At 41.9% G+C, this 15,949-nt stretch overlaps 1 protein-coding gene across 1 annotated transcript in view; it reads left to right on the top strand.

Moving 5' to 3' along the window:
* Positions 1-7,712, top strand: part of LOC124118218 — a 162,491-nt gene extending 154,779 nt beyond the window's left edge. Inside the window, exon 11 of the mRNA XM_048401469.1 lies at positions 987-7,712. Within this exon, the coding sequence (XP_048257426.1) occupies positions 987-2,086 (1,100 nt within the window). The 3' untranslated portion in view covers positions 2,087-7,712. The remainder of the gene's footprint in view (positions 1-986) is intronic.
* The last annotated feature ends 8,237 nt before the right edge of the window (positions 7,713-15,949 follow it).

Raw genomic sequence — 15,949 nt, 5'->3', positions numbered from 1 at the left:
GTCTGTGTCCATGCATCTGTGTCCATGTGTGTCTGTGTCCATGTGTGTCTGTGTCCATGTGTGTCTGTGTCCATGCATGTCTGTCTGCATGTGTGTCTATCTTCATGTGTGTCTCTCCATATGTGTATGTGTTGAGGTCTCTGTGTGCATCTCTCCATGTGTCTGTGTCCATGTGTGTCTGTCTCCATGTGTGTCTGTGTCCATGTCCATGTGTGTCTGTCTCCATGCATATCTGTGTCCATGTGTGTCTGTCTCCATGTGTGTCTGTGACCATGTGTTGCCATCTCTGTGTGCCTCTCTCCATGTATGTCTCTGTGTTGCCATCTCCGTGTGCCTCTCTCCATGTTTGTCTCTGTGTTGCCATCTCTGTGTGCCTCTCTCCATGTTTGTCTCTGTGTTGCCATCTCTGTGTCTCTCTCCATGTGTGTCTATGTGTTGCCATCTCTGTGTGCCTCTCTCCATGTACCTCTCTCCATGTTTGACTATGTGTTGCCATCTCTGTGTGTCTCTCTCCATGTTTGACTATGTGTTGCCATCTCTGTGTGTCTCTCTCCATGTTTGACTATGTGTTGCCATCTCTGTGTGCCTCTCTCGATGTGTGTCTGGGTGTTTCCCGCTCTGTGATCCTCCCTACATGTGTGTCTATGTGTTGCCATCTTCGTGTGTCTCTCTCCATGTGTGTCTATGTGTTGCCGTCCCTGTGTGCCTCTCTCCATGTGTGTCTATGTGTTGCCGTCCCTGTGTGCCTCTCTCCATGTGTGACTTCCTCCATATGTTGACATCTCCGTATTTCCATTCTTCATATCAATTCACCTTATTTGTAGCATTGTAAAAATAAATAGATATCTAAAGGAAAATTATTCTGGGATCAATTCATACTTTGAAATATATATACTGTTAATGAAGATTGCTATGAACTGAGATGATGGGAGAGTTTGAGATGCCACGTTGCTCCAGCAGTTGTTTAGAACATGGTTGTGTTGCAGGTTGTCATTGTGTCTTCCCAATCTACTACCCCGAGAGTCCAGCATACACACAGGCAGTCACAGAGCACATCCGCATCCTCCACCGGAAGTATGGTCTCAACATCCAGTCCTATGATGACCAGAGGGAGGAGCTTCTCCAGGACAAGTTTGCCTGGATCAATGACAGACTGAAGACAAGTACTGTGTTGATCTACTATTCCAAGAATCTGATGGAGATGGGAAGAGAGGGAGATACACTGGAGGGCCACAGCACATTTGGGGATGTTGCTCACTACGCCCTACACAGACTCAACATGCTCAACCTGGCTGGTCAGTCCATTGTCTCGGTACATGTTACTTTTGATGATCCTGAGAGATATGGCATCCAGAACATCATCGGTCTGATTGAAGAAGAGCCCAGTGGGAGCCTGTACCTGAACCACTTTGATACACTTGTCTACAAACTGACCTGTGGAGAAATGCAAACCTTGAGTATGCCAAGTGAGGAAGAAACTCATGATCTCTGCATGTACATTCATCAGATGTATGGTAGAGAGTACACGGGGGAATTCCACGAAGCAGAGCCAATGATCTCGTCATCACTTAGCAAGAACTTGCCATCACAAGACTTTGGTAGTACAGACAGTTGCCATGGAAGCATGGTGCCATGTTCCAATCAATGTCATTGCCATGGTAACATGTTCACCAATCCACACCATCAGAATTTTGGTGATCAAACACAGTTATCTCCCCTGATGGGTTGCAATGAAAATACAACCTCAAGTGGATATGATTCCAGATCCATAGTACCATTCCACAGTGGAACCTTCTGTGAGGGCATGCAGTGTCAAAACAGGTGTTCTAACGACCTCTCAGGTCACAGGCATTGTGGGGATCAGAAGTGTTGTCATGTCCATCCTGCTCCATCTGACTTTGGGCAGTGCTGTAATGACCAGTGTAAGGGCGTTGATGCAGGCAGCACATATACTCTGGAGTTGGATCATCTTGGACATTCTCGGCCTCTTCAGTTCATTCCTCCAGAGGTGCCAAGCTCAAATGCTAGTCTCACACATATACAGCAAGAGTTTGTGAATGTCAACAAACGAAATGGATATTTATGATCGAAATGATAGTCATATTTATCTGAGCAGACTAAAGGAGACGAGCTGCTATAGTTTTCTGTTTGTAATGGCCTCCTGTCGCTGCCATTTTTTTGACATCATGAAATTTTCATTCATTACAGGATTGTGATATAATTCTGCATAATATTGCCCAATGAATATGTTGCTGTAAATGTTACAGTTGCTCTTATTTTGGTCTGGGTCATTTCCACTGTCATTCCACCTCAACATGTTGTAAGCATGATCAAATGAAACCTGACCCACAGACATGTCAGGCGGAGTCCCAAACTAAGTAGATTTGATTTGACTTTTGTATAAGGTCAAGGTCACTGAAAGTGATTCTTTACGTCATTTATGCTAGCTAGTTCAGAGACTGTCTAGTATCTGATATTTCTAAAAGCCATGCTGAATATTCATATCATTATGTTTTAGTTACCCATTGGTACTACAACCATAATTATGTCACTGTGACCTACTTTGCATGACAAATTCATGTCAGTATTGTTACATACTTGTAACAGGTTTGCATATGAGTTACAAATACTAGCGTTATTGTAATCATCAATCTCTTAGTTTAGAAACATGAACAAATGATGTATGTTCTGATGGTGCTGTATCACTGCAAGAAAGGATTTTAGTGAGGTCACGATTGCTTACTTCTTGTAGGTAAGTGTATTTGCAGATTTTTTTGTAAGAGTAGATGACTCTGAGACATCATACTGTTCAAAGTAAACAAGTAAGAAGATTGTGATTTCTGTGGTAGTGTCAGCTTGATATTCATAGGTTGTATGTAATATAAACAGAACAGAATGTCCCAGATATTAGTTTGCTTTTAGAATTCAGAAAATATAATATTTGCTGGGTCTTCATTAGTGTGTGGAGGATGATGGCTTGTTTTGATGATGGCTTGTGAGAAATGATGTCTCACTCCAGAGACTAATATCCAATGTCAGTTGATGTACTATTTCGTTCAATTTCTTGCCCAATATCTGCCATGGTATGTCATGAAGACGGCTGAACATAAGGTAGAGTGACACTGCAGCTGAACACTGATAGTGTGACACTGCAGTGTGCAGCTGACCATAAGGTAGTGTGACACTGCTGTGTGCAGCAGAACACTAGGTAGTGTGACACTGCAGTTTGCAGTTGAACATAAGGTAGAGTGACACTGATGTGTGCAGCAAAACACTAGGTTGTGTGACACTGCAGTGTGCAGCTGAACATAAGGTAGTGTGACAATGCAGTGTGCAGCTGAACAAAAGGTAGTGTGACACTGCAGTGTGCAGCTGAACATAAGGTAGTGTGACACTGCAGTTTGCAGCTGAACATTAGGTAGTGTGACGCTGATGTGTGCAGCAAAACACTAGGTTGTGTGACACTGCAGTGTGCAGCTGAACATAAGGTAGTGTGACAATGCAGTGTGCAGCTGAACAAAAGGTAGTGTGACACTGCAGTGTGCAGCTGAACATAAGGTAGTGTGACACTGCAGTTTGCAGCTGAACACTAGGTAGTGTGACACTGCAGTGTGCAGCAGAACACTAGGTAGTGACACTGCAGTGTGCAGCTGAACATTTGGTAGTGTGACACTGCAGTGTGCAGCTGACCATAAGGTAGTGTGACACTGCAGTTTGCAGCTGAATATAAGATAATGTGACACTGCTATGTGCAGCTGAACACTAGGTAGTGTGACACTGCTGTGTGCAGCAGAACATAAGGTAGTGTGACAATGCAGTGTGCAGCTGAACAAAAGGTAGTGTGACACTGCTGTGTGCAGCTGAACATAAGGTAGTGTGACACTGCAGTTTGCAGCTGAACACTAGGTAGTGTGACACTGCAGTGTGCAGCAGAACACTAGGTAATGTGACACTGCAGTGTGCAGCTGAACATTAGGTAGTGTGACACTGCAGTGTGCAGCTGAACAAAAGGTAGTGTGACACTGCAGTTTGCAGCTGAACACTAGGTAGTGTGACACTGCAGTGTGCAGCAGAACACTAGGTAATGTGACACTGCAGTGTGCAGCTGAACATTAGGTAGTGTGACACTGCAGTGTGCAGCTGAACAAAAGGTAGTGTGACACTGCAGTGTGCAGCAGAACACTAGGTAATGTGACACTGCAGTGTGCAGCTGAACATTAGGTAGTGTGACACTGCAGTGTGCAGCTGACCATAAGGTAGTGTGACACTGCAGTTTGCAGCTGAATATAAGATAATGTGACACTGCTATGTGCAGCTGAACATAAGATAGTTTGACACTGCTGTGTGCAGCTGACCATAAGGTAGTGTGACACTGCAGTGTGCAGCTGACCATAAGGTAGTGTGACACTGCAGTGTGCAGCTGAACATAAGGTAGTGTGACACTGCAGTGTGCAGCTGAATATTAGGTAGTGTGACACTGCTGTGTGCAGCAGAACTCTAGGTAGTGTGACACTGCAGTTTGCAGTTGAACATAAGGTAGTGACACTGCAGTGTGCAGCAAAACACTAGGTTGTGTGACACTGCAGTGTGCAGCTGAACATAAGGTAGTGTGACACTGCAGTGTGCAGCTGAACAAAAGGTAGTGTGACACTGCAGTGTGCAGCTGAACATAAGGTAGTGTGACACTGCAGTTTGCAGCTGGACATTAGGTAGTGTGACACTGCAGTGTGCAGCAAAACACTAGGTTGTGTGACACTGCAGTGTGCAGCTGAACATAAGGTAGTGTGACACTGCAGTTTGCAGCTGAACACTAGGTAGTGTGACACTGCAGTGTGCAGCAGAACACTAGGTAGTGACACTGCAGTTTGCAGCAGAACACTAGGTAGTGACACTGCAGTGTGCAGCTGAACATTAGGTAGTGTGACACTGCAGTGTGCAGCTGACCATAAGGTAGTGTGACACTGCAGTTTGCAGCTGAATATAAGATAATGTGACACTGCTGTGTGCAGCAGAACATAAGGTAGTGTGACACTGCAGTGTGCAGCTGAACATAAAGTTGTGTGACACTGCTGTGTGCAGCTGAACATAAGATAGTCAGACACTGCTGTGTGCAGCTGAACATAAGATAGTCAGACACTGCTGTGTGCAGCTGAACACTAGGTAATGTGACACTGCAGTGTGCAGCTGAACACTAGGTAATGTGACACTGCTGTGTGCAGCAAAACACTAGGTTGTGTGACATTGCTGTGTGCAGCTGAACCTAAGCTGGTATGACACAGCCATGCTCAGCTGAACATAAGCTGGTGTGACAACTGTGTGCAGCTGAACATAATTTACACTTATGGCCTTGAGTGTATCACTTGTCTCTTGCCAAATTCATTTGTCTGTTTTGTTCATTCACCTGTTTGATGTTCTGTTTTCGCCATATTTAAGCACTCCTGACTTACTTCTAGACCTGTCTTGAAGTAATCAGTGCTTGGCACTATACTAGAAATATACATAATACATAACAGTCTGAACTATGCCTGTTTTCTACTGCTTAATCTTTGATAACGACTTATCTATGTTATGAATAAGCGTCCCCCTCTTTCAATTTTCTAAATGCCAAGGGTGCTGTTTACAGCAAGTATGGTAAGTGTTTTCTTGTCTAATATGCCCAAGTGAACACAATGTTGATTACTGTTGTTCAAGTGCTGTTGCCCGTAGATACTGACAGTGGTTTTAGTTCGCAGTATGTTTACATTAGTGTTGACTTGTTGGTATCGATGATCATTCCCAGCGCTCTCTTCTAGTATATCTGGATGGAAAATGTCATTTTTAGTATGTTTCAAACAGGTTTGAAATGTCAATCTTTGTCACTAAAACAACTCCCTGTCAAATATAATATGGACTCTGGCTGCCTGTGTTGGCACTGTTGTTGTTACTGTACAGAAGCTAAAGTTGTGCCTAAAATGTTTTACCATTGTTCAGCCTTATAACTGTCTCATATGCATGTGAACACAGGTGGCACTCCCTGCTGCCCACTATCTGTAGGCCTAATAACATCTTCCTAGTTGTCACACTGGTGGCATAGGTTTGATCCACACATTTCTAGTATAGCTGTATAGTTCAGGACATGTGATTATTGTTTTCTCCTTTCATATAGTGTATATGCTTCTTTCCCAATAGTTTTATCTTGATTACTGTTGGAGATCTTATCAGAGGGTAAGTTGGTTTTACACCACTTTGAACAGTATTTCAGTTACATTGTGCAGCATATCAGTCTGATATTAGGGTAGTCCTTACTTGACAAAGCTGGCATATATAGTCTCATTTGGTGAAACAAACAGGCACTGATATGGTGCTGACAGAGAAGGATCAAATCAATGTGAATCTTGGATTTGAACACATGATCAGCTGATCCAGAGAGCTAAGGGAGGCAACTGTGCACAGCTAACTGCAGCACCTTGGACCAGTGGGTTGTGTTTGTGTCCTTGCTGTCAACATGATGTGAAACAAAAGATGGGTCCGTCCGATATCAGTTATGTCTTTTCATTATTTTGTGATCTCATAATTGTATAATTCTCCCCTGTTCTTGCATAATTATTGGGAACAAAATGTTCATTACCACAATTTTATTGTGTTCAGATATTAGCTCTTTTGTGCTATCATGTTATTCATACACGGCATTATGTGATTTCTTGATGACCTTCATTATATTTCATGAATGTTTTTCAAATGAAATGCAAAAGGAGAAATATGCCATTTTGGTCTTTGATATTGAGAGATATTTAGCTTTGTACTCGTGATTTGTAGGACATGCATGGTCGAAGCATTTGTGTTGTAATGTCAGCATTTGATAGAGTTCCTCAAAAACAATGGCCAGACTTGGCAGGATGTTATGTCCAATGTACTTGGAAGGATTGTATGCCCCCTGCAACAAGATCAGGGTCTTGTAGTAGCCCACCGTGAAAGGGGGCACCTTTAGACATGTCGGACATGTGGCTTGACAAGTCACAAACATGTCAGGTTAAGTTATCCAACACCCCGGAGTACAACCACAGAAAAGATTTGCTGGTGATGAGCATCAGGAGTATGTGATTCTTATTCCTGTATCAGCTGGTACAAGTGCTCGACTCTACCAGTGTTAGCTGCTGTTTGTATATAAGCTGATCAGTAGATTGACCAGCCAATGACATAGTGCCAGTTTGTGGGTTACGTTGTCTAAAGGGGATGAATGACTGTGCAAGGTTTTCCTGTAACCCATTGCTGTGTTACGAAGCAGTAGTGTCGTACAAACAGGTGGGATGTACCATGTCATCTTGCCTCAGCAGTTCTGTTTATAGAGTAACTCATTCTCACTGATGAAGACATTGTATGTCATCTGTCTTTGGGCCAATCAGACTGCCTGAATAGTGCTGATTCAAACATCTATATGGATGATAATAGCCAGGTCTAGATGTAGATCCATGTACCACTGATTACCATGACAACACAGAAGCATCGCCTTATTAACAGGCATGAGTTTAGCAGTACACTGCAGTCTTGTCTCCTTTGCCAGATGAAGTGTATCTATAGGTGTGACTATTGGGCTAGCAGACAATAGTTGTCGTTAGATGATCCGGAGATTCTTCCTGTGTGGAATATAGTTTGGACAAACTAATGCTTACTATTGAATTTGTACTGCATGAATATCCCTGTGATATGTATTACAAATCTAATGTTTTTTTAAAGAACCAACCAAAAGGCACTTTTTGGTGTTGTGAAAGTTTTGTTGGCTGTCTGTTGTCAAAATGATAAACAATTATCATCACTGGATATGTTGACTACATACTTTGATGGCAGGTCTTTAGCCTCAGTTATAGTTTCAGATTTGGTCCTTGGAATTTATGCCTGGATATACCTTGTTGTTTATGGTGTTGTGATATTGTGTTACCGTATGGTTGACATTTCTCTCTTGTATGGTCAGACAGTGTTTGCAAATTTTTTCTATTCCTTGCTGGCTATTCTGTGTAAGTCCATCCATATTATTTTCTGTCTAATCACCATGCTCAACTTTAGAAAAATCAAGGGTTGGGTGAAAAAAATCAATTTTGTTTAGAATACATCTGATGAGATTTCTATTCAAGATACATGTATGTGTAAGAATCGTTGACAATTTGTTTTCTTGTCCTACTATGGAAGGTCAATGGTTGCTCTATCAGTAGTGAGAAAACTTGGAAAGCTTAAAAGGAAAATATAGTTCTTCAATTATACTTGCATTGTATGTATTTATGATCTGGTAAATTTGTTAATTAATGATCCTGGACGCTGTTCCACAAAAACCATGTTAGGGCTATGATGATATGTAGCTCCCATATGTTAACATAGGCTATAACGATCGTAGATAGCTTTGATTGCTAAGATAGTTTGTGGAACAGGGACCAAGGCAGAAAATACATGTTGAACCAGGCAAATGTCTAGATAGTAAAACCTGTTGCGTTTTTGTGCTGGACTGTAGTGCAGGAGCTGTGGGAGATGAGAAACACCAGATTTACATGCTCTCAGGTTGTATCTTGTGGTGGAAACACCAAAATGGCTGTCTTTGGACAATGGTTAGGCAAACATTGATAGACAGTAACTATGTTAATTTTGATTCAAACTCATTACATTTAACTGTTTCAGTTTGTCAAAGAAAGGCTTTCAAAGAGGGAATTAATGTATGTTGTATCTGTTCTACTAGACTTGTGTTTTACTGTTTTATATGTACATTCACTATGGCCAGTATCATATCTGGGCTCTCTTCCATTGGTCTTGCCATATTGTCAGTCTGCCCTGTGAGCGTGTAGTGTCTTGTGGGAACCATGGCATAGAGAAGCCTGGACACTTGTACATTGTGTTCTATCTTGCTATTTCCTCACAATAGTTTTGCCAAAATAATATTTAAAAACTAGATTTAATAATGAAATAGGTTTTCATTTTCTGAGATCTATTTGCTGGAGTTTGTATCTGTCTCAGTAAGATCTTTCAATTTGAAACTGTTCAGAGATCGATTCTATTCTGTTCCAAAAGGATATGGTTATTTACGAAACATGTGTTGTGTTGCTTGGTTACCAGTTATGGCTGTATTTTTGTTGGGACAAGGGGTCATTAATAGACCAGAGTAATTAATATTTCCAGTAAATTATTTTTGAAGTTAATCATCTTTGCTTGTAACATGTGCTTCAATAAGATTGATGAGAAAAGTGAATTTCTGTTGATTGAGAAAGTAAAATTATTTCAACTTTCCCAAATTTGCAATCCCAGCAAAAACAAGCTTGTGGCCTTTAGTCATTCAATGGTAATCACTCCTGTTTTGCCCCGTTTTCTAAACAGTGTAGTATCTACATAGTGGTGACTGTCATTTTCTGAACATGTCCACAATTGTAGAAATGGGACCTGTAATAGAATAGAAGCATGCTAGCTCTTCTACTTTTGTCATGTTTGTCATTGACATTTTTTGTGCTTTCATCATATCAGCAGTGTTGTGTGTGGCCACCAGAGGCTCCTCCTGTACCATGCGTCTGTTTGATAGAAGGGTTGTCACCATCTTCCCAAGGCAAGCGAGTTAACTGACTTTAAAAGTCCAGTTTCCACCCTTGCCGAACTAGGCTGGAATTCATGGGCTTGATCGTAGCGCCACCAGTGTCTATTACCCATTATGTCCCTTCTAAGCCTCTCCCATGAACCAATCAGATTCCACCTCTCGTATCACTTGCATTTGCTTCAAACAAAATGGTGGCACCCAGTCAGGACGATCTGATCGATAATCATGATCTATATTGTGATAAAACGGGTCTTACATCGCAAAATGCATCAAATCATGTGAGCAACCTTAATTAAAAACAAGGAAAGATTTGGAAAATATCTGTTGATGAGTTAGCGGTGCACATGCTTTGCAAATCATGTAATCGACTGAAATCTACACGACAGTTTACGAACCGGATTTCGATTTCGTTGCATGAATTTGATTGGACTATGCATAGACTCGTTAGTCCAGCCAAAATGAAACCCAACTTTTATAGTCAGTTAACTCTCTTGCCTCGAGAAGATGTGTTGTCACTGGTCACATGATGGTCCTGTCTTGTGCTAGACAAGAGATTATTTATCCCAAGTTGATGTACAGGTTCAAATTGATCACTTTTGTTAATTTCAAGAAGATTCAGCAGATATCTCCAACCTGGACTGGTGGGTATGTGAGCTGCACACAGATATTGGTTACATGAATCCTGTGTGTCAGGGACACAGATGTGCTGCAATGCCAATGGTGACTTTTCAATGTGCCTTGTAAAATGATAACTTGTTTGTTTTTTGGTAAGCATTTGAAAGTTGTACACCTCTGCTGGAAGAAGCTAGGTGGGAAGTGCTGTTGTTTCTTGTCTCTATCGATGTATGATGACCACACTAGTCTATTTGAATGAGTAGTAGCACACGTTCAGTGTTGTGGTATAGTGGATAGTGGGGCACAATTAGCGTCGGCACGCACACACCGCCACCATCCTGATCCATAAAGCAATCCTACAGACTGCCATACATCTTTGCCATGTCCAAAATTAACAGACTAAAAACACAAACAGGATCTTCACAATTAACAACTAGTATTGTTTGAGAGATTGTTTCGAAAGTTAAAATTGTATAGGCCTCTACTCTGTAAGGAATGGACTCACATTTAATGTTGTATAGCATGACTAAGCGTCATGTGTATTCAGGAATTTGAGCTGTCCTGATGCCCTCACCCCACCACAACCTTTTTCCCCAAACACAGACTGCTTTATATACCCCCATGGGAAGTTTTCTTACATATGTTTGGATGACATTCTGTTCACAACATTTTGGGTATACATATGACTGTATTTGAATGAGACTTGGTACACATGGTCCGGAGGTCAGGTCATTGCATCAACTGTTCTGGCCATGTAAGGTCAAGGTCACTGTAGTTCAATTATGGAACAATTTGGATAAGTTCATAAGAAAATTTCACTCACTTACCTGTCATGTCGTGCTTGTGTTAGATATTAAGTTTTCTCTAAAGGATATTCAAATGAGTCTTAAATAGTTTCATTCAAAAATTATTGCAATTAATATAATGAAGACTTCGGTTTGTAACACGTACCACCTGTGTTTACCACAAGTAATGTTCTTGCATGTGATTGGATGACATTGAAGGTCAAGGTCACTCAGTATGAACTAGTCACAAAAAGCATGTTTACACGAAAACTCAAATTTTTATTAATGGAATAGGGTGAAATTTAGTATACATCATCTCATCGCATACAATGTTGGGGTCACCTCCATGAAGTCAAGGTGACTAGATGGCAAGTTTTCGAATGGTTCAAATTTCAGAAAAATTCTGATTAAAAAAAAAAAAATCAAAGGTTTTTGCATTCAGTTAAGATGAACTCTGATTCAATACCTATCATGATTGTTTCAAATGACTTTAAATAGTTTCATTCAGGAAGTATTGTCAGTATGGTATGGGGACCTCACATTTGTAACACCAGCTGAGCTTGCAACAAGCAATGTCCTCTTATTTATGATTGGAATGTGTTGAACTGCATCAATATAAATGATCTCTTGGCAGTTCATGGCTGAGATCGAAGGTGAAGGTCATTAAACCGGAAGTACTTATAACCATCCTCTATATCTCCAGGGCTCACATTTTGGTGAACCTACACTAACCCCTGGATCCATCCCAGTGGTTATTGCAGTTTCAAATTACACGCCTTTGGTTTTCTGTAGCCAATTTGATTGGCTATTTACACTACTACCGGTAAGTCTAACGTACCAATCAGAATGCGAGTTACTAACCAGCCTCAATGTTGGGTTGGCAGTATCAGTAACCTAGCGACCAATCCCGCTCATTACAAAAGAAAAACTGATTGACACGCAAAAGAAAGCCCTCAAGTATCTTATTGATGGAAAGGATGAAGTTAACATGGTTCATGATATGTTTCTGATGGGAAAGTTTGGGGGCATTCAGGAAAAGGTTGGGATCGGACCGCTGCTGTTTTTGATGTAATGCAAACATCTTACTAGTTTGGTGATTGGTTCACAGTGGAAACTAAACTCATTTAACTACACATGAACTTACCTTACAATCAACTATACATGAAATCCCCTTATAATCAACTTAACTTAAAGTGAAGTTGCTGTTTAGTTATGGTATGTTTACAGTGTCAGTGGATAACTCTCTCAACTATTTCTACTCTATTCTTTGAGAGAGATATCCATTTACGACCTGCACCAATGAATGCCAGAAACCAACAGAACACTAACTTTTTTCGCTATCAGTGAAGCTGTTCTGTTTTTATGAATCAACCACAGTGTCCAGGAACATTACTCTTCTTCCTGGACACTCCAGAACAGTCATATTTATTCACAAAAATTACACATTACTAAATGTGAATTGCAAAATTACAAAATCAACTACTTGTCCAAACAGCTGTGAAGACTACACTTCCAGAAGGTATTAGTCACACCTGGGCTAATGCTGGCAGTGTTTACAGTGTTTAACAACACTAAGTGGTTCATGTTTATGCTTGCTTTCATGTCCTATGTGTTTAAGACATATAGGTTGTGAACAACAAATAGTTGTTCTTTTTTTTTTAATTGAAATAAATATGTGCCAAGTATTTTACATAATCTTCATGTTGAAGATAGTATATTGAAATATAATCGATGGAATTTTAGATAATTGAAATCCATATCTTAAATACATATTGGAGATATTGTGATATGGTTAGTATGTGATATTAGTATATGATATTTTTGGATGTATCAAATGTCCAATTAAAAAAGCTTGACATGAGATATGAGTACCATCATTAAGATGTACTCTTGTTGAAGTGTCCACATCTATACCGGGCTGAAACAACCCCCAGGCCAGTTCTTCACCAGGGAACATTTGGCCTAGGACAGTTCCTCCCCATCTTAGCCAGACCTTCCCCCATATGACTTCAGGTCGGGAAGATCCCGCCTGGGCCAAATCTTCTCTTCTGTTTTGGCTGGTTCTTCCCCATCTTGGTTGGACCTTCCCCATCTTGGTTGGACCTTCCCCCATATGACTTCAGGTCGGAGAGATCATCTGACTGTCCAGCGTGATGAAAAATTTATATCTGAACTGTCTGTATACAAGAGTAGTTATTGAACATTTAAAACAATACCACTGACCACTGAATTGATATTCGGAACTTTGTATTTCTATGTCAATGTCAAACTTGTTGCCGTGAAATGAAATATAAAAAATTTAAAAATCCCTAAATAGCAAAAGGCACCAGTTGACAACCTGGTCTTTGTGTGTGCAAAGTTTCATGAAAGAATACCTATTAGTTTTACTTTTTAGAGATATGGTCCAGACAAACACACCACTAGGAACAGAGTCTAAGTTAAACTTGTTGCCATGGAAACAGGAATAAAATAAAAATTCTAAACATCCCTAAATAGCAAAAGGAACCACTTCAGCCCCTGGTTATATATATGTACCAAGTGTTGATGGAAAATCCTTCACAGTTTTGATCTGGAAACTAAATATGGACAGACCGACCAGATGATGACATTGTATGCTGGGGGGGATAAAAAGAAAGATATGCTTGCTTCCCAGAACTCTTCACTCCCGAGGGGGAAGATCTGGCCAGGGGCGGGGAAGAACTGGCATAGGATATTTCTCACTAGGGGAAGAACTGGCCTAGGCCAAACCTTCCCAAGCGAAGAACTCGGGAGAAGGTTCAGCTTTGTACACCGGAAGTTTTACATCAGTAAATGTTCTGAAGTATGAAACCTTTAATCGTTTTTCAAGCACTCAAGTAATTTCATAAAAGCATTTATCACATCAGTCTAGCAGCCACATCAAGTGCTGTTGTCATCTGTCAGTTTGAATGATGAAGAGATTGTATTTAGGACCATCGTTCCTCCTGTACCGCATCACCAGTGTGCAGGATGTGTTCAGGCTGGAAGATGCTCCTCTCCAAGCAGTATACCTCACCTCACATTCCATATAGGTTTTCCTTTTGACCACTCGTTCTGTTTTTCTCACAGCTTATCACTACCGGTATATTATGACATATCACAGCATGGTATTGACTGAAAGAGATTGTTATAAATTACATGTGAATTTCTGTCATGCGTTGACTCGGGGATTGAAATGAGTGCTCAAACAGAGGCGTGGAAACAGTACCTCCTTATGTCTATCTATATGTATTTTGTGAAGAGTTTTATTATTGTAATCGTTACAGCTTCTTGTTGAGCTGGAGAATTATTTCGTGTTGCTGACACAATGTGCCTTGTAAATAAAAACATCGAATGTGACAGTGTTGTTCTCTTGTACATGACACTTCTCAAAGAGCTTGGTGGTTTCAGCTGTAAATGTCTGGGTGAAGTGTTTTAATTTCAGTGATTGTGAATGACCGTCTCAAATGGTCCTTGTGAGTTTGCTTTCAGACACAGGCCTGACAAGCATTAAACCTGTATCACATACAATGGATGGGATGACTTGGCACAAAGTGTGTCATTCTACTCTGTTGCAGCATACCTCCCACTTTTGAATACTCCAGCTGGATTTTGGTGTCAAGTTTCACAGCGGCAGTGTATCAACTCGTGACTGATGGGGAGGGGAAGAGACTACACCTAGCTGTGTCAGTGGGGTCTGGTAGTGAGTGAAGGCCCATATCCACAGGGGAAGAGACTACATCTAGCTGTGTCAGTGGGGTTTGGTAGTGAGTGAAGGCCCATGTCCACAGGGGAAGAGACTACATCTAGCTGTTTTAGTGGGGTCTGGTAGTGAGTGAAGGCCCATGTCCCCAGGGGAAGAGACTACACCTAGCTATGTCAGTGGGGTCTGGTAGTGAGTGAAGGCCCATGTCCCCAGGGGAAGAGACTACACCTAGCTATGTCAGTGGGGTCTGGTAGTGAGTGAAGGCCCATGTCCCCAGGGGAAGAGACTACACCTAGCTATGTCAGTGGGGTCTGGTAGTGAGTGAAGGCCCATGTCCCCAGGGGAAGAGACTACATCTAGCTGTTTTATAGGGGTCTGGTAGTGAGTGAAGGCCCATGTCCCCAGGGGAAGAGACTACATCTAGCTGTTTTATAGGGGTCTGGTAGTGAGTGAAGGCCCATGTCCCCAGGGGAAGAGACTACATCTAGCTGTTTTATAGGGGTCTGGTAGTGAGTGAAGGCCGATATCCACAGGAGAAGAGACTACACCTAGCTATGTCAGTGGGGTCTGGTAGTGAGTGAAGGCCGATATCCACAGGGGAAGAGACTACACCTAGCTATGTCAGTGGGGTCTGGTAGTGAGTGAAGGCCGATATCCACAGGAGAAGAGACTACACCTAGCTATGTCAGTGGGGTCTGGTAGTGGGGGAAGAGACTACATCTAGCTGTGTCAGTGGGGTCTGGTAGTGAGTGAAGGTCCATGTCCACGGGGGAAGAGACTACATCTAGCTATGTCAGTGGGGTCTGGTAGTGAGTGAAGGTCCATGTCCACGGGGGAAGAGACTACATCTAGCTATGTCAGTGGGGTCTGGTAGTGAGTGAAGGTCCATGTCCACGGGGGAAGAGACTACATCTAGCTATGTCAGTGGGGTCTGGTAGTGAGTGAAGGTCCATGTCCACGGGGGAAGAGACTACATCTAGCTATGTCAGTGGGGTCTGGTAGTGAGTGAAGGTCCATGTCCACGGGGGAAGAGACTACATCTAGCTATGTCAGTGGGGTCTGGTAGTGAGTGAAGGCCCATGTCCCCAGGGGAAGAGACTACATCTAGCTGTGTCAGTGGGGTCTGGTAGTGAGTGAAGGCCCATGTCCACGGGGGAAGAGACTACATCTAGCTATGTCAGTGGGGTCTGGTAGTGAGTGAAGGCCCATGTCCCCAGGGGAAGAGACTACATCTAGCTGTGTCAGTGGGGTCTGGTAGTGAGTGAAGGCCCATGTCCACGGGGGAAGAGACTACATCTAGCT

Source organism: Haliotis rufescens, unplaced genomic scaffold (genome assembly GCF_023055435.1).
Source record: "Haliotis rufescens isolate VD_foot unplaced genomic scaffold, xgHalRufe1.0.p SCAF_22, whole genome shotgun sequence".
Taxonomy (NCBI): domain Eukaryota; kingdom Metazoa; phylum Mollusca; class Gastropoda; order Lepetellida; family Haliotidae; genus Haliotis; species Haliotis rufescens.
This window is presented reverse-complemented; position numbering and strand designations above follow the sequence as displayed.